This window comes from Scyliorhinus torazame, chromosome 19, assembly GCF_047496885.1.
Source record: "Scyliorhinus torazame isolate Kashiwa2021f chromosome 19, sScyTor2.1, whole genome shotgun sequence".
Taxonomy (NCBI): Eukaryota; Metazoa; Chordata; class Chondrichthyes; order Carcharhiniformes; family Scyliorhinidae; genus Scyliorhinus; species Scyliorhinus torazame.
The window spans coordinates 131,759,252-131,780,569 of record NC_092725.1 but is presented as its reverse complement, the minus strand read 5'-3'; the positions used below and the strand labels follow the sequence as shown (position 1 = coordinate 131,780,569).

Below are 21,318 nucleotides of genomic sequence, written 5' to 3'. Positions count from 1 at the left end.
TCTATCAAACCTCTGCTCTCCGTGCATTCCTCTACAGTATTGAGACCTGGACTATGGCATGGCATGAGAAAAAGCATAACACATTTCCAACTTCACTGTCTTAGACATCTCCTCGGCATGGTCACATACTCAGAGGCCATACAATGAAATGAAATGAAAATCACTTATGGTCACAAGTAGGCTTCAATGAAGTTACTGTGAAAAGCCCCTAGTCGCCACATTCCGGCACCTGTTAGGGGAGGCTGGTACGGGAATCGAACCGTGCTGTTGGCCTGCCTTGGTCTGCTTTAAAAGCCAGCGATTTAGCCCAGTGCTAAACCAGCCCAATGTGCTAATTCCATCAGCTTACACTCATTGCTGAGCCAATGATGTCTGCACTAGCTCAGCCAAATTCATCGGATGGTTGACAGCCGTATACCCAAAGGGCTTCCGTAGGTGAATTGGCCACTGGGTCATGACCTGCTATCCGTCTATACCTCTGCTGCAAGAATGCTGCAAGTGTGTGATATGAAGATGGCAAACATGGACACAGCTATCTGGGAAACAGATGCGGACGGCCTTGGCCTCTGGAGGCTGGTTGTTTGGGAGGGCACTGGGAAGAGGCATGTGGAAATGAAAAGCTCGGCTGGCCAAGATCAGCAAGCACAGCCCCGCAAATTAGGCACCCTCTCAGCCCACTGTCTCCCTCTGCAGCTAATGCAGTAGATATTGCCACACCAGGTGATGCTCAACACAGAATTAACCACCCCAGCACAAACCATCGTCCTACAAAATGGAAGGCTGCCACCGTGTACAATCTATTTAGTGTTTACTGCACACATTTAATGCTGAAAGAATGTCACTGAGAATGGTACTCTTGTTTTCAGGAACACAATTGTGTTATCATTCAAATTTGACAAGGCTTGAAGTTAATTTCCCCGTTCTCTTCTATTCCCGCCCCCTTCAGCATACCATTATTTTTGCTGCCAGAAAACAGAACATCTCTGCTTCAGCATATTAAATATTAAAATAGGTCATTCTTCGGTCTTAAATTATGCCACCTACAGACCATTCTGGCAGACTATTTCCATAGCAATTCCTGATGTGGCTGCACTCAGCAGAATCTCTTCAAGCAGGATGGAGACAAGGCCACCGGAGAGGTGGTTCACATATTAGTAACAAGCTCCTTTCATTTATGAGTAATAAATTAAATCCCCAGCAAAACTCCTGAATTTCCAAGATATTAGTCACGACACTGTCAGGAAGTCCTGCTGTGCTAACTTTGCAGGCAAATAAAATATTGTGGAAATCACTGCACCATGTCAATAACGACTGACGTAAACTTATTTTTTTTCCCTCTGTAATTTATCCATCTTGGGTGCAGTCATCAACATACATTTTTTGGGGGAAAATATTTTTATTGGCTTTTCTCATATTTATAAACAGTTGTTGTGTATATACATTACATTTTTCTTGCCCATGCTAATTTACTTTATTTTACAGGGGGGTTTATTTTGTCCTTCATTTAACTAACTCTAATTTTGTTGCCCTCTGGATCGGTCTATGATTCTCCGCTTCCCCCCCCCCCCATTGGCTTCAGCACCCCTTCCTCTTCTCTTGTGGTTTCCCCACCTTCCTAGCGCCCGGCACGCCACGCCCCCCCCCCCCCCCCCCCCCCCAACCATCCCGGGTTGCCAGTCCTTTGGTTCCTCATTTATCTTTTTATTTCTTAGCTTACTCCTCGTTGCTGGCCTCAAACAGGTTTTGGAACAGGCCGATGAACTGCCCCCAAGTGTCCAGGAAGCCTAACTCTGACCCTCGGGTGGCATACTTAATCTTCTCCAGGTGGAGAAATTCCGAGAGGCTATTATTACATTCTGCAGCCGCCTGATGTTCGCTGTGAGCTGCCTACATCTTGACAAAGCCCATTTGGGTCATCAACTTGCATGAATGGTTTCATTGCCCACCTAACCTGCACATTTTTGGACTTTTGGAGGAACCTGGTGGAAACTCCACACAGTCAGCCACCCAAGGTCGGAATTGAACCTGGGCCCCTGGCACCGTGAGGCAGCAGTGCTAGCCACTGAGCCCTTAAAAAAAAAAAAATTAACTAGATTTCTACTAGAATTTAATTTTGCGACTCAGATTTAGCTGGGTGTCACTTAAATTCTAACTAAATAGTTACCCTTAGGTTAATTAAGAGTTGCTCTCTCGACTGGCAGCTGTTTGTAAATTCCAGGTATTCTCATGGCCAGATGAATCCAGTAGGAAACGCCTGGCATTCTTGTTAAATGCTGTATTAATGCATGACACAGGAACTTGGGAGATGATTTCAGAAATTAATATATAATGTCATGCCTTGAGTTTTAAACTACAAAACTTGTAGATTTTCCCCCCTTCTCTTGCAGAATGGGCACGATTGGTATCATATGCAAATTTGCATTGCAGATGTCTAGTTAACATAGTTGCAGCAATAAAACATCTGTAAAACCTGGAGGAAACCAATTACTACATATCTTTAAAACTATAGCTGTTCCAGCTAATCAGATTTTAGAGGATGACATCAGTCATGCCTACAGTTTATGTATTTTAATCAGCCAGGCTTTTTATTACTGCGTGGAACTTCACATTTACAAGCTGTACACCCGGTGCACAGTCAAATGCATATCAATTTATGACCTCCTTTAATAGATTCAGCAGTTCTTCAACCAATATTTTCTTTACTTCACAATCGCAGTCGGTGGTGGACATGTTCTGTGTTGGCCTCTTAGTCATTAGAAGTTCATTGACATCTAGTCACATGCCATAGTTCAGATTATATATAGAAGTTGATTCTAATGTTGGTCGTCTGCAACTTTGTTCTTGAGGGAAGTGGTTTGCTGTCACGTGGCACTTTTGATTTACTCAGGTAACATAGGGCATTTTTATATGGAACACTATAACCCTTCCTATCATATCCTGTAAATAGGGTGTTACAGCATTGTGGCTGGCTAAGCTCTTGTATTTTAGTTTTGAAAATTATAAAATGCGAATATCATTAAATATTAATTTGGCCGTTCTTTGTTGGAGCCACTGGCTTTTTGGCTGCTTCATAGGCAGATAATATTTGCAGTCCAAAAATAGTTGAGGCTGGCGTAGATCAGCTATGATCGTATTGAATGGCGGGAAAGGTTCCTGCTTCTACTTCTTGTGTTGTGTTCATGTGTTGTGCACAATGTACATTACAGCAATGGGCAATGAAACCATTCATGCAAGTTGATGACCCAAACGGGCTTTGTCAAGGGGTAGGCAGCTCACAGCGAACATCAGGCGGCTGCTGAATGTAATAATGACCCCCCCCCCCCGGAGTGTCATAAAAGATGTGCAGGTTAGATGGGGGAGTTGTGTGGCTTCACAGCACCAGGGTCCCAGGTTCGATTCCCCGCTGGGTCACTGTCTGTGCGGAGTCTGCACGTTCTCCCCGTGTCTGCGTGGGTTTCCTCCGGGTGCTCCGGTTTCCTCCCACAGTCCAAAGACGTGCAGGTTAGGTGGATTGGCCATGATAAATTGCCCTTAGTGACCAAAAATAAGGTTGGGAGGGATTATTGTGTTACAGGGATAGGGTGGAAGTGAGGGCTTAAGTGGGTCGGTACAGACTTGATGGGCCGAATGGCCTCCTTCTGCACTGTATGTTCTATGTTCTATGGGTGCTCTTCAAAGGGTTGGTGCAGACTGGATGGGCCGAATGGCCTTCTTCTGCACTGTCGGAATTTTATGATTCTATGATTTCCAGGAAGGCAGTCCAAAGATGTCCAGGTTAGGTGATTGGCCATGATAAAGTTGCCCTTAGTGTCTTGGGATGTATAGGTTAGGTGGGGCTACGGGAACAGGACGGGAGAATGGGCCTAGGTAGGGTGCCCTTTCAGAGGGTCGGTGTGACTCAATGGGCCAAATGGCCTCCTTCTGCACTTTCGAGATTCGATGAATTCATTCTGACAAGGTTTTACACGAGAGATTAGCAAAAACGAAAGCACACCAAATCTTGCAGTATAGTTTGTACTTCGTCGGGAAGTAGGAGACGGGATAAGTAAAACCTGGAGGAAACCATATTCTCTGATTGGTGGAATGCGACAAGCAATGTTCCTCGGAGATCTGTACTGGCATCTCAGTTTTTCCGCTACAAACCTAATCGGTGACTTGGATCAAGGAAGAAAAAGTTGTATATCCGTGTTTACAGACGACAGTAAATTAGGAGTATATTGGGCAGATTGAAGCAGGAAGTTTCAAAGACAGGTAGACATAGGGAGCAGGCAAAACTGAGAAATGTATTTAAAAGTAGGGCAGTGAGAGGACATTGCCCAATTCTATCCAAGGAAGACAGACCATAATATATTCTTCACAATGAGACACTGTGGAACCGATTTGGATATCAATGGGCAGAAATAACCAAACTTTAGTGGACAGCACAATAATCATAAATGTCAATGCCTTTATCAGAAAGGGACTAGAATACAAAAAAAGGAAAATTATACTTCAATTTTAGAGAATTGTGGTCAGACCTTATCTGAAGTGCTGCATTCAGTTTTGGGCACCTTCAGAAAGGTTTTTTTTTTTTTTAAATTTAGAGTACCCAATTATTTATTTTTCCAATTAAGGGGTAATCTGGCATGGCCAATCCACCTACCAGCACATCGTTGGGTTGTGGGGGTGAAACCCACGCAGATACGGGGAGAAACCTTCAGAAAGGTATACCGAATATGAGAGTGTCTACCGTACAGATTTATTAGAATGGTTTCAGGCTTAAAGGGGACAGATTGTAAAAACTTGTCCTTTATTTCCTTGAGCTTAGAAGGATGAAGAAGGGTGACCTAAAATAACAAAAGGACTCAGCGAAGAAGGAAAAACGATTTCCTATGATCGAGCTTCCAGGCCGAGGGGGTCAATTTTGAAATTAGATCTAAACCATTCAGGATTTAAATCAGGAACTTTTCCCCCCCCACACACACAAAAAACTCAAACTCTTCTTCCCAGCAGGCTGTCAATGTTAGGTTAATTGAAATTTTCAATCCAAGTCTGATGGGTTTTTGTTCGCTTCGAAAGGATAAGGAAGAAAAAGTAGGCATTTGGGAGGTACCGAAGGCAATTATTTGATTCAATAGAATGTCATCTATATTCCTCCTGTGTGCAAAATGATTGAATGTATTTTTCTTATAAAATAGTGTATCCACGGTATAAAAATCCTGCCCTTGTATATAAGGGCCTGTCCTCCAAATTAATGTGGAGCACTGCTTCTGGAAGTGGATCAAGAATAAAAGTCAAGTACTTCACAGGTCAGCAAATCCAAAATAAAATAGATTTTTTTTTTAATGTTGCCAAGTGTGTCTTCTTTATTTTGCAATGAAAACTTGTATTTAAATAGTGCTTTTAACATAGCAAAAATGTTCTAAGGTGCTTCACAAGAGAGTGACCAGAGAAAAATTGGAAGTTACATGTTTAAAAAGACCAATTCAGTCTAACTGTAGCCCAGATAACCAAGCTCCCAATTGATTTTTCACTGCAGGGAGATAAATCTAGTTCCAGACAAATTAGATCAAACCTTTTTCTCCTCAATAGAAGACGCTTTCCTCAAACGGACATTTTAAAATAGGTTCAAACAGAAGCTCAGTGGCCGACCCACAATCAGATTTCAAAATGCACACATGTACCCCACATTATACTGCCCTCCCTCCTACCCATATGCATTGCTGGTATATTTCTAGGCAAGCCTGGGGGAGGGGAAAGAGAGAGAGACACACACTCTGAAAAAAGTTGGTGCTTTCAAGTTAATGTTAAACGCTTATGAAAGAGAAAGTGCACATTTATGTAGTACCTTGCACTTTTAGGATATTCCAAAGCACTTCGCAGAGAAGAAGCTATTTTTGAAGTGCAGTAACTATTATTATGTAGGAAAATGCGATATATGATTTGTGCACAAACAGCAAATGGGAAGTGGCCAGGAAAATTATTTTGGCATCATTGATTGTACTGCCAACTTTATGTCCTGCAGTTGGAATTGGCTTCACATGATATCACATGATATCTTTTAACATCTAAAACGCCACAGGAAAAATGTGATATTTGGGTGAATCAATATTCAATGGATCAACCCGGCCATTATTTTCCCTTTTAAAGCTCTTGACATTCATCCTCCCTCATCTGAGGTACTTCACCAACAGAACTGCCGCAATTCATACAGAGTCCTCCCTGTTTCCCCGTAGATTATAGAAAGTATCTATTTTTTTCTGAAACTCACTCGATCACAGAGATACTATTCCCACCTCCAAACCTTTTCCAGGAAGCAATATATTTTTGGCATGTTTCATGTTACTGAGCCTGGCTGCTGCTTCGACTCAATATTGCTGATTTGCTCTCTCAGCTGGAGACAGGGACCATGCAAAGGCAGTCATGCCTCCTTTCAGCACAGAGTCTGGTCTAATGTTCTGAGGTGCTTCTCCGAAGCGTAGAGAAATGGACGGATTGTGCAGTACTTTATGTCCTGCAAAACAGGACATAAGGCAACAGTGGTATCAGAAACACGGCACAGTCGGGATCAGCATTAAGGTGATCAGTAAATGATAGCCATTGATTTTCCCAAACTGATCGTGTAGGCCAACAAATCAACTGCTGCAACACCAACACATGCTTCTGTTGTGGGCCAGGGTTTAGAGAACCCCAAAGTGTATCATGGAGTTCACCTGACCCACAACTTTTAATAGATTGTGGTATGGGGAGCACATGGCCCACTCGGCAGATGTGGTAGAGCAGAAATGGAAAAGTACTTTTTAAAGCAAAACAATGTTTATTCTATGAACTCAAGTTAACCTTTTTAAAATACTGAACATCTTAGCAACCATCAATTTAAAAACATCAAAGAATACAACACTAAATAATCCTTTAAGCTTTCCTTTTAACATCCAGAAGACAAAAAATAACTTTTAACAGAAGCACATCAGATTAAAGTCAATACTGAGAGCAGTTATTAGTTTTAAATCACCAAAGAATTGATTTACATTCTTTAGATTACAGAGAGAGACCCTAATACACCTTCTGGCTGTGACTTCAGCTATCCAGCTCTGAAAATGAAACTAAACACAACCTGCAGCAAACAACCTAAAACCAAAGTAAAAAGCTGAGACAGCCCAGCTCCACCCCCTCTGACATCACTGCAGTAATAAACACCCATTTCTTAAAGGTACTCTCACTAGATATTTATATACACACCCATTTATAAACACCCATTTCTTAAAGGTACTCTCACATGACACCTCCCCCCAAGAAAAAATAAATAAACCATTAACTTCAAGAGGGTTTCATTTTTCACCGTTTCACTATCCTTGAAGAAATGCACACAGTAAATATACGTTATCGTTTCAAAAAACAACACCGCAAACAGGTATAATAATATAGTCCATTTTTTTTTTTTTCTTCCTGCAACTGAAATCCTTCATGATTGATAGTCTCTTTGAACAAGAAGGTCTCTGCACAATCCGTCCATTTCTCTACGCTTCGGCATTTCTCTTTAAAGTTAGATACTTTAGTTCAGTCTGATCACAGAATCCCTTGTAATTCTCCAACACAGGAACATTGGTTATCACAGCTTTCAGGCCGTCAAATGCCTGTTGAAACTCCGCTGTCCATTGGAATTTGTCACGCTTCTTGAGCAAGTCCGTCAGTGGAGCAATCACGCTACAAATCTTTTGCGCAAATGTTCGATCAAATCCACTCATGCCAAGAAATCGCATTATTTCCCTTCGTCTTGAAGGTATTGAAAACTCCTCAATAACTGTTAGTTTCACATCCCGTGTGACCATTCGACCCTGTCTGATTGTATGGCCAAGGAAAGTGACTTGGGCTTTCCCAAATTCACTTTTGGCTAGGTTTATCACCAAACCCGCCTCTTGAAGTCAATCGAATAACTCCATCAGATGTTTTAAATGTTCTTTCCATGTCTGGCTGAAAATTACCAGATCGTCGATGTAAACCGCACAATTGGGTAATCCTGAAACAACTTTGTTACTTAACCGTTGAAATGTGGCTGGGGCGATTTTCATGCCAAATGGCATAACTTTGTATTGGTATATACCATCTGGAGTCACAAAAGCTGAAAGCTCCTTCCCCTTTTGGATAAAGGTACCTGCCAGTAACCTTTAAGTAAATCCAGTTTGGAAATAAAAGCTGATTGTCCCACTTTCTCAATGCAATCCTCCAAACCTGGGATAGGATAAGAGTCCGTTCTTGTAACTGCATTAACCTTTCTATACTCCACACACAACCGCTGGGTACCGTCTGTTTAGGTACTATCACTATGGGTGATCTCCATTGGCTGCAACCCACTTCAATTATACCATTTTTAAGCATACTCTCAATCTCTTTGTTAACCTGTGCCAATTTTAAAGGGTTAAGTCTGTATGGATGTTGTTTGATTGGAACAGCATTTCCCACATCTACATCATGTTTAGCCATTTTAGTACTTCCCAATTTATCTCTATAAACTTGCCCGCATGATATCAATAACTCTTTCACGTCAGTCCGTTTTTCCTCTGGATGGTAACTCAACAATTTATCCCAATTTTTAAGAACATCCTCGTTTTCCAATTTAATTGGAGGTATGTCAAATTCAGTCATCTGGATTTGGTTCGTCACTTTGAATTAGAATCATTAAACCCTCTTCCTTTTTCTCTCCTTCCCGTCAAAGTACCTTTTAAGCATATTCACATGACACACTCGGTGAGTCTTCCTTCTATCTGGTGTTTTTACCACATAATTCACCTCACTTAATTTCCTTTCAATCTGATAAGGTCCACAAAACCATGCTTTTAAAGGCTCACCTACCACTGGTAACAAAACTTTATCTCCATTGGCAAAACTACGAACATTGGATGTCTTGTCCGCTATCCGTTTCATCACATTTTGTGCAACTTTTTTATGTTGTCTAGCCAATTCACCTGCTCTATTTAATCGTTCCCTAAAATTTGGCACGTAATCCAATAATGTAATTTCCGACTTCTCACTTACCAATTTTTTCTGAATCAATTTAAGTGGTCCTCTTACCTCATGACCAAAAATTAGTTCAAAAGGACTAAATTTGGTTGACTCATTAGGTGCATCCTTAATTGCAAACAGTACGAATGGAATTCCTTTATCCCAATCCTCTGGATAACCTTGACAATAAGCCCTCAACATTGTCTATAATGTCTGATGCCACCTTTCTAACGCTCCCTGCGATTCTGGATGGTACGCAGTTGATTTAAATTGTTTTATTCCTGAGCTATCCATAACTTCTTTGAATAACCTTGAGATAAAATTTGATCCTTGATCCAATTGTATTTCGGTGGGTAGTCCATATCTAGTAAAGAATTTAAGTAACTCCTCCACAATCTTTTTAGCTGTAATATTACGTACAGGAATGGCCTCTGGAAACCTAGTAGACACATCCATTATAGTCAAAAGATATTGATTCCCACTTTACGTTTTAGGAAGCGGTGCTACGCAATCAATTAGGACCATTGTAAATGGTTCCTCAAATGCTGGAATGGGTATTAAGGGCGCTGGTTTTATAACTGCTTGAAGTTTCCCTATCACTTGACATGTGTGACATGATTGCCAAAATTTAACTACATCTTTATGTAGTCCAAGCCAATAAAAATGATTTGGATTTTAACTTGAGTTCTCCTTGTTCCCAAATGTCCTCCCACTGGTACCTCATGTGCAACTCGCAACACCTCCTTTCTATACCATACAGGCAATACTACATGATGAACTTCTGCCCACTTTTCATCCGCCTGCATATGTAAAGGTCTCCATTTTCTCATCAAGACATCACTTTTACGGGAATAACACTCTGGTATACACGCAGATTCCTCTTCCGTGTATGCTTTCTGATACATCCGTTTTATTTCTACATCTTTCTGTTGTAACTCCGCCAATTTTCCTAAACTAAAAATATCTGCCTCATCATCCACCTGTTCTTGTTCTTCTTCAACCATCTGATCAAAAATAGTTTCTGATAATTGCACTTCAACTTTATCTTCACTCTCTGATTTCTCCTCGTCTTAACCTGTGACTTAGCGACCTTGTTACTACACAATCCAGAAAAATCCCAGGATATTCGTTCTTCAACACTTCAGTTGTCTGATTTTCCACTGGCTTATCAACCACAATAGGCATCACTCCCATCTGCGATCCAGCTATATCATTACCCAAGATAAATTGTATTCCTGGACAAGATTCTTTCTCTATTACTCCTACTACCACTTCACCACTCTTCACTGGACTTTCCAACCTTACCTTATATAATGGACCACTACTCCTCTCACCCCGAATTCCACATATTACCACCTTTACTGGCAACATTCTTCCCAAACTACATAACTCCTCATCTCTTACCATTAAAGATTGATTAGCTCCCGTATCTCTTAAAATTGTGACGTCTTTACCTACTCTCCTGACACGCATGAGTAAACTTTACCCACACAAGTAAATTCTTTAAAGAGATCTGGCACCTTATTATCAATCACCTCTTGATCAGGCTATACAATCTTTTGCACCTCCTTCACTTCCCTTGGGCTTTCCTTTACCACTTTAACAAACCCCACTGTCTTAACCTGTTTTACATCAGCCTTCCCATTGCTTTTCTTCAACCACCAACACGGTGACTTTACATGGCCTAGTTTATTACAGTGAAAGCATTTGAAATTTTTCATTTCTTTTCCACCCTCCTGGATTTCTTTTTGAATCTGAGGTACACTCTCCTTATTATCTCCCATCAGATCTCCTTTACCTCTACCACTTGAGTATTTTCCATGTCCCCAGTTTCTATCCCTCACAGGCTGAAACTGATGTCGGAAACCAAGCTTTGATTTATGAACTAATTCATAATCATCTGCCATTTCCGCTGCCAACCTCGCAGTTTTAACCCTCTGCTCTTCCACACAAGTTCTCACTACATCAGGAATTGAATTTTTAAACTCCTCCAAAAGTATAATTTCTCTGAGAGCTTCATACGTTTGGTCTATTTTTAAAGCCCTTATCCACCTATCAAAATTACTCTGTTTGATCCTTTCAAACTCCATGTATGTTTGACCAAATTCTTTCCTTAAATTGCTAAACCTTTGTCTGTAGGCTTCAGGCACTAGTTCATATGCACCTAAGATGGATTTTTTTCACCTCCTCATAAGTCCCAGATACCTCCTCCGGTAGTGATGCAAACACTTCACTAGCCCTACCTACCAGCTTTGTTTGAATCAGTAATATCCACATGTCCTGTGGCCATTTCATTTGTTTAGCCACCTTCTCAAATGAAATGAAAAAGGCTTCTACCTCCTTCTCGTCAAACCTTGGCAATGCTTGGACATATTTAAATAGATCCCCACAAGCCTTCGACTACGACACTCTTTCTCACTATCCTCATCACTATCAACCAACTGTACGTTTCCCTTTACGTCTGCCAATTTAAACTGACTGTCATGTTTCATGGCCATTTTCTGAAGTTCAAACTCTCTCTCTTTATCTTTTTCCCTGATCTGTATCTCCCTTTCTCTTTCTTTTTGTTCTGCTAGGGCTATTCTTTCTTTTTTCCTTTCTTCTCTCTCTTTTTCCTCTCTCTCTCTTTCTTTTTCCTCTCTCTCTCTCTTTCGTATTCAAGCTGCTTTAATTCTTTCTCATGTTCCAAAAACTAAATTTTTGCCATTTCCAATGAGTCAAACTGTATCTCAGGCAACTTTAAATGCTTAGCCACCACCATAATTACCTCATCTTTTTGCATTTTGTCAGGTAATATTAACTGCAATGTTTTTGCCAAATCTAACAGTCTGCTTTTAGTCTGTCTGTAAGGTGACTGTCTCCGCCCAAAAAAAACTTGCCTCTGAAAGAGCCATTGTCCACAACACACTCCCTACTTAAACTAAAATACCACACCTGAAAAGCACTCACAATATGCTCACCCCTCACTGTCTTTTAAGTTCACAAAGCGAATCCAACAGATAGACTTTTATCCCCCTCGAGCCCCCAATTTGTTATGGGCCAGGGTTTAGAGAACCCCAAAGTGTATCATGGATTTCACCTGACCCACAACTTTTAATAGATTGTGGTATGGGGAGCACACGGTCCATCCTACAGGTGTGGTACAGCAGAAATGGAAAAGTATTTTTTTAAAGCAAAACAATGTTTATTCTATTAACTCAAGTTAAGCTTTTTAAAACAAACAGTGAACACCTTAGCAACCATCAATTCAAATACAGGTTAAAGTCACTACTGAGAGCAGTTATTAGTTTTAAATCACCAAAGGATCGATTTACATTCTTTAGATTACAGAGAGAGACTCTAATACACCTTCTGGCTGTGACTGCAGCTATCCAGCTCTGAAAACGAAACTAAAACACACCCTGCAGCAAACAATCTAAAACGAAAGTAAAGCTGACAGACAGCTCCACCCCCTCTCTGACATCACTGCAGTAATAAACACTCATTTCTTAAAGGTACTCTCACTACAGATATTTATATACACACCCATTTATAAACACCCATTTCTTAAAGGTACTCTCACATGGCACTTCAATAATTGATTTCCCCCACCAACACCCTCAACACAGCTACCCAGACCCCACAATTGAAAATGCAATCCTTTGCATATGCCATTACCTGGTCAGCAAGGTTGGGCGTCCATAATTTGACAATCCCATTGTGAGACTGTAGAATGCTAATTGACAAAACACGTACTGTTCCAGCACAGGGTTGCAGTTAATGGAGCATAATAAACAGAACGTGACTGTGCATCAGAGTTGCATTATACTTGACTTGAGAATTGCAGAAGGTCGGATCCCAACAATCACTCATTTTGAAGAAATATTCATTAAAATGAAATTCCAATATCCCCCAAAATGATTTGAAGAAAATAGATAAGAAAATACAGTGTCAATTTATAAATGAGTGAAAATTGTAAGTTGTAAGCTCCCATAGCCTTGTAAGTCACAAGTGAGTAGTGACCCAGTTTTTGTGCTAAGTATAGAATATTTAATAGGCCATTTCAATAATGCGTTTTCACCAATCTTCAGAATTTTTTTAAACTGGATGCAACACAATTAGATGCTCTCATTGAGTGAACATAATATTACATTTCATAGGCCTCTTACAAGCGGAATAAATTCAGGATCTCCCTCTGTGTTACCGAACAGGCGCCAGAATGTGACAACTAGGGGCTTTTCACAGTAACTTCACTGCAGTGTTAATGTAAACCTACTTGTGACAATAAAGATTATTATGTGCTACCAGTGAGCAGCTTTCCAGTAAACAATGATTCCATATTCAGAAATATTGACCAATAGGAATCAATTGTGGCTAGAAACACATTACTGCAAGCATCAGGATGAAAATGGCGTGGGACAAACAAGATTTACTCAAGAACAATGTTAACCATATTCGAAGGGAAAACCTGGTAATAAGTATATTTCAGACAATAAAGCACACAGCAAGAACGTTAATGCCTCTGATCAACCTAACTCAGTTCCAGATGTATTCATAATGGCCAATGCCGCAAGTTGTTACTCTGAACAACCACAGATTCCGAAAATAAATTTGAACAGAACTGTTTGCCTAACATATAAATTCCTTCCTCGTCCGAAGCTGTAGTGTTTGTAAGTCTTTTTTTTTTTAATATTTAGAGTACCCAATTCATTTTTTTCCAATTAAGGGGCAATATAGCGTGGCCAATCCACCTACCCTGCGCATCTTTTGGGTTGTGGGGGCGAAACCCACACAAACATGGGGAGAATGTGCAAACTCCACACGGACAGTGACCCAGAGCCAGGATCGAACCAGAGACCTCGGTGCCGCGAGGCCGTAGTGCTACCCATTGCGCCACCGTGCTGCCCGTGGTTGTAAGTAAATGCAACCAAGACACACCAAATTTGCTACATTTCCTTCCCAAATATGGTCGTTTGTACAGACTTAACTATATAATTCCCAAACGGTCCATAACCAAATGGCACTCTTTAAAGTGCGTACATCATTACATGAGTATACAAGAATCATGTAGAACAATTCCCATGATACTTCACAGAAAATTAGGTAACGGGGATAGGGTGGGAGCAGAGGAGGCTGAGCGATGACCAAAGGCTTGTTTTGAAAAGGAAGGCTTTGAGAGGTAGGAGAGTGGAGATAGAAGGCTATTGGGAGGGAAGTCCTGACGTTAAGACCAAGGTCCGCTGGTAGGTATGGGGTTGGTGATGGGTGGGTTGGGGGTATGGAAAATGCACAGAATTATATTGAGAGTGCTCAACTTGAAAACATTAACTCTTCTTTTCTCCACAGACACTGCCAGATCTGCTGAGTAATTTCAGAATTTTCTGTTATAATGTAAACTGCATGAGGGACAGAGAGCCAATGTCTGTGGTTTATTTTTAAAAATTCATTCAAGGGATGTGGGCAAAGCCAGCATTTATTGCCTATCCCAATTGCCCTCAAGAAGTGGGTGGTAAGCTGACTTTGTGAACCACTGCAGTCCATGTGGTGTAGGTACACCCACTGTGCTGTTAGGGAGGGAGTACCAGGATTCTAAGCCAGCGACAGTGAAGGGACAGTGAAATATTTCCAAGTCAGGATGGTGAGTGACTTGGAGGAAAATATCTAAGTGGTGGTGTTCTCATGTGTCTGCAGCCCTTATCCTTCTAAATGGTAGTAGCCATGGGTTTGGAAAGTGCTGTCCAAGGAGTCTTCGCAAGTTCCTGCAGTACTCCGTGTAGATGGCACACTGTAGCAGGCACACACCACTACTACTGTGCTGGTGGTGATGGGAGTGAATATTAATGCATGGGGTGCCAACCAAGCTGGCTTCTTCAGTGTTGTTGGAGCTGCACTCATCCAGACAAGTGGGGAGTATTCCATCACACTCCTGACTTGTGCCTTGTAGATGGTGGGCAGGCTCTGGGGAGTCGAGAGGTGGAGATACACGCTGCAGGATTCCGCACCTCTGACCTGCTCTTGTAGCCACAGTATTTATACAGCTAGTCCAGTTAAGTTTTTGGTCCATGGTAACCATCAGGATGTTGATAGTGGGGAATTTAGCTATGGCAATGCCAATGAATATTAGGGGCTGATGGTTAGATTCTCTTCCTTGTTGGGGATGGTCATTGCTTGGCACTTGTGTGGTGCAAATGTTACTTGCCACTTTGTAGTCCAATCCTAGATGTTGTCCATGTCTTTCTGCATTTTGACATGGACTACTTCAGTATCTGAGAAGTCAAGAATGGTGCTAAATGTTGTGCAATCAAGAGCACCCACCCCACTTCTGACCTGATGATAGAAGTGAGGACATTGATGAAGGAGCTGAAGGTGGTTGGACCGAGGGCACTATCCTGAGATTCTCTTAATTTGTGCAATGATGTCCTGGGGTTGGTATGACTGACCTCCAACAACCACAATATCTTTCTTAGTGCTCGGTATGACTCCAACCAGCAGTAAGTTGCCCCCCGCACCCAATTCCCATTGACTCCAGTTCTGCTAGGGTTCCTTGATACCACACCTGTCCAATGCAGCCTTGATCTCACCCCTGCAGTCCAGTCCTTAAATGAGGTCAGGAACTGAATGACTGAGCATCAGTGAGCAGCTTATTGCTAAGCAATTGCCACTGATTACTGTGTTGATGACCCATCAATTTACTGATGATCGGAGTAAACTGCTGGGGAAATAATTGGCAGGTTGGATTTGTCCCAATTCTTGTACACAGGACACGTTTAGGCAATTTTCCACTTTGTTGGGTATATGCCAGTATTGTAGCTGGAACAGCTTGGCTAGGGGCACGGCAAGTTCTGGAATGCAAGTCTTCAATACTGGTGCCAGAATATTGTCAGGGCCCAAAGACTTTGAAGTATCCAATGCCTTCAGCTGTTTTTTTGATATCAGAGTGAACCAAACTGGCTAAAGACTGGCATCTGTGATGTCGGGGACGTTCGGAGGAGGCCGAGTTAGATCATCCATTCGGCACTTCTGGTTTAAGATTGTAGCGAATGCCTCAGCTTTGTCTTTTGCACTGATGTGCTGGGCTCCTCCATCATTGAGGATGGGGATACTTTGGAGCCACCTCCAATGAGTTATTTATTTTAAAAATAAATTTAGAATACCCAATTCTTTTTTTCCAATTAAGGGGCAATTTAACGTGGCCAATTAACCTGCCCTGCAAATCTGTGGGCTGTGGGGGTGAAACCCACGCAAACATGGGGATAAATGTGCAAACTCCACACGGACAGTGACCCAGAGCCGGGATCGAACCTGGGACCTCGGCGCCGTGAGGCAGCAATGCTAACCACTGCGCCACTGTGCTGCCCTCCAATGAGTTAATTGTCCACCACCATTCATGGCTGCATGTAGCAGGACTGTAGAGCCTCAGACCTGATCCTTGGTGCGGAGTTGTTTAGCTCTGTCCATCACTTTCTGCTTATGCTATTTGGCACGCAAGTGTCCTGTGTTGTTGCTTCACCAGAGAGTGTCGAGGTTACAGATAAAGGTGGAGGACAATTCTGCTGCTGCTGGTGGCCCACACAACCTCATAGATGTCTAGTTTTTGAGTTGCTAGGTTTGTTTAAAATCTATCCCGTTTAGCATGGCGGTAGTGCCATAAACACAATGATGGGTATCCCTCAATCTTAAGACGGGATTTGTCTCCACAAGGACTGTGTGGTAGTCGCTCCTACCAATACTGTCATAGACAGATGTATCTGCAGCAGGAAGGTTGGTGAGGATGAGGCCAAGTATGCCTTTCCCTCTTGTTAGTTGCCTCACCACCTACCGCAGACCCAGCCAAGCAGCTATGTGAGTTGACCATCTTGGTCGAAAGTGGTGCTACCGAGCCACTCTTGGTGAGGTGATGGACACTGAAGTCCCTCAACCTGTGTGCATGTTGCACCCTTGTCACCATCAGTGTAGATTGATACTGGGTGGTCTATCCAGTTTCAGGTCTTTGAGACCCCATTAGCGGTTTGATTCAACAGAGTGGCTTGATCGGCACTTAAAGAGTCAACCACATTGCTGTTGGGTCTGGAGTCACGTGTACGAATGGCAGATTTACTTCCCTAAAGGACATTGATGAACCAGATGGGTTTTTACGACAATTGAAAGTGGTTTAATTCCAGATTTTCTTTTACCAAGTTCAAATTCCGCCATGGTGGGAACCTGGAGCCCCATAGTATTACCCAGAGTCTTTGGATTACCAGTCTAGCGACAATAACACTGCCTCCCCCTCCTGTTAGCGTGGTTGAAAGGATGGGAAAGCAGGCTTTGAACATAAATACTTAATTTGAAAATGAATTACAGCATTTCAGACATTCAGTCTATTTAACCACAACATTGTGCTATAATTATGCACATCAGCAATTTGCCCCAGTGAAAACACGTCAAAAACGGCCTACTGTACTGGTACAAATATTGTGGAAATTTAAGTTGAAATAATAAGGTTACAGGACCCTTTACAACTGCCCCGTCAACTCTACCTTAATAGCATTAACTAAAGAATGAAATACAAGCCAACAACTCCTTTTAAAATATTATCTACTGATGTACAAACCGCCTCGTAGGTGCGGCCAACAGACAATTCAAGTTCCATCCATGTGACCAACTGAAAGTTTAAAGGTAAACAAACTAGCCTAGTTTAAGATTTAAAGCACCAAGGGCACTTGAAATCTGATGCTTACAAATTATTTATTTAAGGAAAATCAGAAAGAATGGGTGCTGTTTTTACACTGAGTCATAACATATAGTGTAGCTGAAAAAGTAACCAGTTTAACACTTCTCTTTTTAAAAAAAATATATATATATGGATTAGTGCCAAAGACAGTGCCTCGGAAAATATAGTCAGAGGGAGAGGGGGAAGAAAAGGACAAGCATAGTTTCCTACATTTGGACTCTCCGTTTAATGTGGGTCATTAACAATGCCACCCTGTTTTGTTTTAAAGAGTTGTTCACTTATTGTATCAATATAAACTAAAAGTAGATTTAATGTGACTCGGGTATGCAAAGGGAATAATTGTAAGACATGCATGGCATCACACTAGAAAGAGTAACCCCAATTGGAGTATCTTTGCAATCATTAAGGATCTCAGGCAAGATGTATATTGCCCAATATTCTATCACTTAATAAGTTTGCTTTTAAATGATTTCTAGATTGCACTGCACAAGTGGACTATGATGCAGGATAAGTACAATCGCAAAATGAAACCAACCTTGTGGAGTTCCAAAAAAAAAAAAATCAAAAATACTGTTTTCCTAAACTGATGTTAAAGCTTCTAATAGAATCGTAGAATTTCACAGTACGAAGGCAGTACAGTGACCTCACTGTGTTTACATCGATTCTGTGAAAAAAGCAATCCACTGTCCCATTCCCTTATTCCTTTCCAATAGCCAATATTACATGCTAAGTATTTTGCCACTTTTAAAAGTTATGATGAATGGTGCTTCCAACCACAGTTAATAGAAGAACATTTAATTTGCAGCAACCCTCTCTGCAACAAAAGCACCTAACCACTCCCTTTGCCTTTTGGTAAACAGCTTAAATGTATGATCTAAAGTTTCTGTCCTACATAAACATTTTAAAAATAATTTAGCGAACCCATGATAATTTTAAACACCATCGGCTTTCCCCTTAACCTTCACCGCTCTGCTATAAAAAGACCCTTTTTGCTCGGGCCTCATAACATATTCCTCTCAAACTGGTATCATTTTAATGAATCTCGCTCCACAATCTTGACATCCTTCCTTACTTGGGTGCCCAAAACTAGAAAGAATATTCTAATGGTAATCCAATCATTACCACTTTAGTTTTACACTACTTGGTTCCTTATGAAACCGAATCCATGTGTTTTAACAGCTTTATCAACTCATAATTTTAAATAATTCATTTCCACCCACGGACTCCTTGAGCTTTATTAATTCTCATCAGATCTGTGCAACACTTTTGATTTGTAGGAGTACAGCTTAATGGTAAACCTTCCAGAAAGTATTTAACCCTGACATCAAGCTGTACAGTAAAGCTTACAGAATTGCTGCATAGTGCAATGATGACAGCATGCATTTACTGTACAGCATCAGCGTTAAAGGGGAAGTCACTGAAACTACTTATATGTCAACTTACTGTTTGCCAATTTGAATGTGGGTAGCTGGAAAATTGCAACAGCCATCCTAATGGTTTTTTTTAAATTGCGGCTATGTCCATCGCACATTTGCACCAAGCCTTCTAATATGTGGGATGGGGACTACCAGGTGTAAAAGGAAGGTCTAGCACTTACCCTCAGTGTTTCTATCACCAGATCTCTGGCTTCCAGTTCCCCTTCAAGGATGCTGAGGAGAGTCAGTAGTTCTGGTTTACTGAGATTGTCCATGTCAAATTCAGACTTCTGCAACATAGTAACCAATGTCCAAAATGCACGTCAATTGTGAGAGATTTACCCAAACAGATCAAGTATCGGTTGGAATGACAACACAAAACACGATCTGCACATCGGACGAGATATTTAATTAAAAATTAAGAGACCGCAAACAAAGTACAATCAATGCACTGCATGAAACACAGAGAGAGGGAGAAAAAAAATCAATTCTTTAAGGTGGGCAGTCTATTTTCCTCCAGGGCAATTCAGCTTGTAAGGTAGCCGAGCACTCATCAATCGCAATTAAACCTCAATTACCAGACAATCTTAAAAAAAAGGGGGGGAAATACTGTTTGGACGAAGAATATCTTGGGAACAATCGGGAGTGTTGCCTTACTGAGCCGAACAAGATAAATTGTAGAGACAGGAGCTGCAGGAAAGCGATCGGCGCGGTTTTTTGTGTGTGTCCAGGACAAAGTGTTGCGGGGCCAACCAAAAAAAAAACCCAAATTGGCGTGTGTGTGGGTGGGTGGAATTAGAGAAAAATGTCTGAAATCGATGTTTCATTTCGAAACACAGGGCACCTTCCAACTTGAGAAGAAAAATCTCAGCAACCCGTATGGGGGGGGGGGGGGTAGTCTTAAAGCAAAGAGATACACTTCGAAGAGGAGAGACCATAAGAAATGATGGGGGGGGGGGGGGGGGGGGTAAATCAGACGGTTACATTTTCAAGGCTGTGTGTGAGGCCGCCTCCAGCATCAAGTCACACAGGGAAAGGGGATACATTGTGTCTAGGAGTTTGTGTCTGCTACATTCATGTCGCTACATTCTACACACTCCACTCCACCTCTGACAATGGGAACGCATCTCTCGGTCTCTCCTTCATTGATCTCTCTCGGCCGGCCGGCGGCTCCACTTTACCTGGCAGCTGTTGGAGGCTCGTTCCTCGGACGGGGGGTCGCCGCTATCCGGCCGCAGCTCGCTCTCGGTCGCCATCTTGCCTTGTGTGAGGGGGGTGGTGGGCGGGAGGGAGGGGGTGTGAGGGAGACAGACAGAGAGAGAATGAGAGAGCGCGCCAACAATCGGGGGGGGGGGGGGGGGGAGTGACCAACAGCCAAAAAAATACCCCGGCCCATTCACAGCAACCGAGAGGAGACTGTAGAAACCGAATGTAAAGAGAGAGAATGCACAAACCGAATGTAAAGAAAGAATGCACACACACGACAAAGACTGTAAATGGGGGTTATAGAAATACTGCACAACCCAAACCGGAGAGAAACTACAGAAACCGATCCTCAAGACAGAATGCAGAAAAAAAAAGCCAAACCTGAAGAGACAACCAAAAAAAACTATGTGAGAGAGAGTGTGTCAGCAAATCCAGTCACAATGAGAAAAATAAAACAGACTAAAACTGGGCAACGCCACCGAGGAGAGAAGGTGAATTTGTTGCAGGATTGAGGGGGACAATGGGGGAACAATCGGGGAGGGGGGGGGGACAGCTTGTGGGAAGACCCCCGAGGGTCTCTCTGCCTGGATGCCACCAGAACGTTTCTCTTTTTTCCGATCAGCCCTTGTAATGTTGGAAGTTTTCCTCTCCCTCCCTCACTCTCTCCCTCCCCTCACTCACTCCTTCCCCTCACTCACTCCTGGCTATAACCAGGAGTGCTGGCTGCGGTCAGTGTCGACATCTTTTCCTGTCACAGCCTCACGGTGAGGTGAAAGTGTCGGGGTAACTGTCCCGTTCAAACTGCCTCCATTGGCGGCACAGAAAACATGGAGACGGCGCCTTGCAGAGCGCTGTATTTCCAGCTGGAAGCCAGTTGGTTGGTCGGCGGGAGAAATATTCAAACAAAAGTAGTCGCCACTTTCACTGCGCCTTCTGGATAAGCCATTTGCAACTCGTGCAATGGGGCTGGCTGCTCAGTGGGTTGCAAAATCAAAACTAGGCTGCATTTGAGATAACTTCTTATCC

At 42.1% G+C, this 21,318-nt stretch overlaps 1 protein-coding gene across 5 annotated transcripts in view; it reads right to left on the bottom strand.

Annotated features, from left to right (window-relative positions):
* The window catches only part of cttnbp2 (cortactin binding protein 2), a 208,846-nt gene extending 188,434 nt beyond the window's left edge, over positions 1 to 20,412 (bottom strand). For all 5 annotated transcript variants that reach the window (XM_072485237.1, XM_072485238.1, XM_072485240.1 and 2 more), the window contains exons 1-2: positions 20,268 to 20,412; positions 19,269 to 19,376 (exon numbers count right to left, since the gene is read on the bottom strand). In XM_072485237.1, coding sequence (XP_072341338.1) covers positions 19,269 to 19,376; positions 20,268 to 20,342 — 183 coding nt within the window. In that variant the 5' untranslated portion in view covers positions 20,343 to 20,412. The remainder of the gene's footprint in view (positions 1 to 19,268; positions 19,377 to 20,267) is intronic.
* Between the last annotated feature and the right edge of the window lie 906 nt (positions 20,413 to 21,318).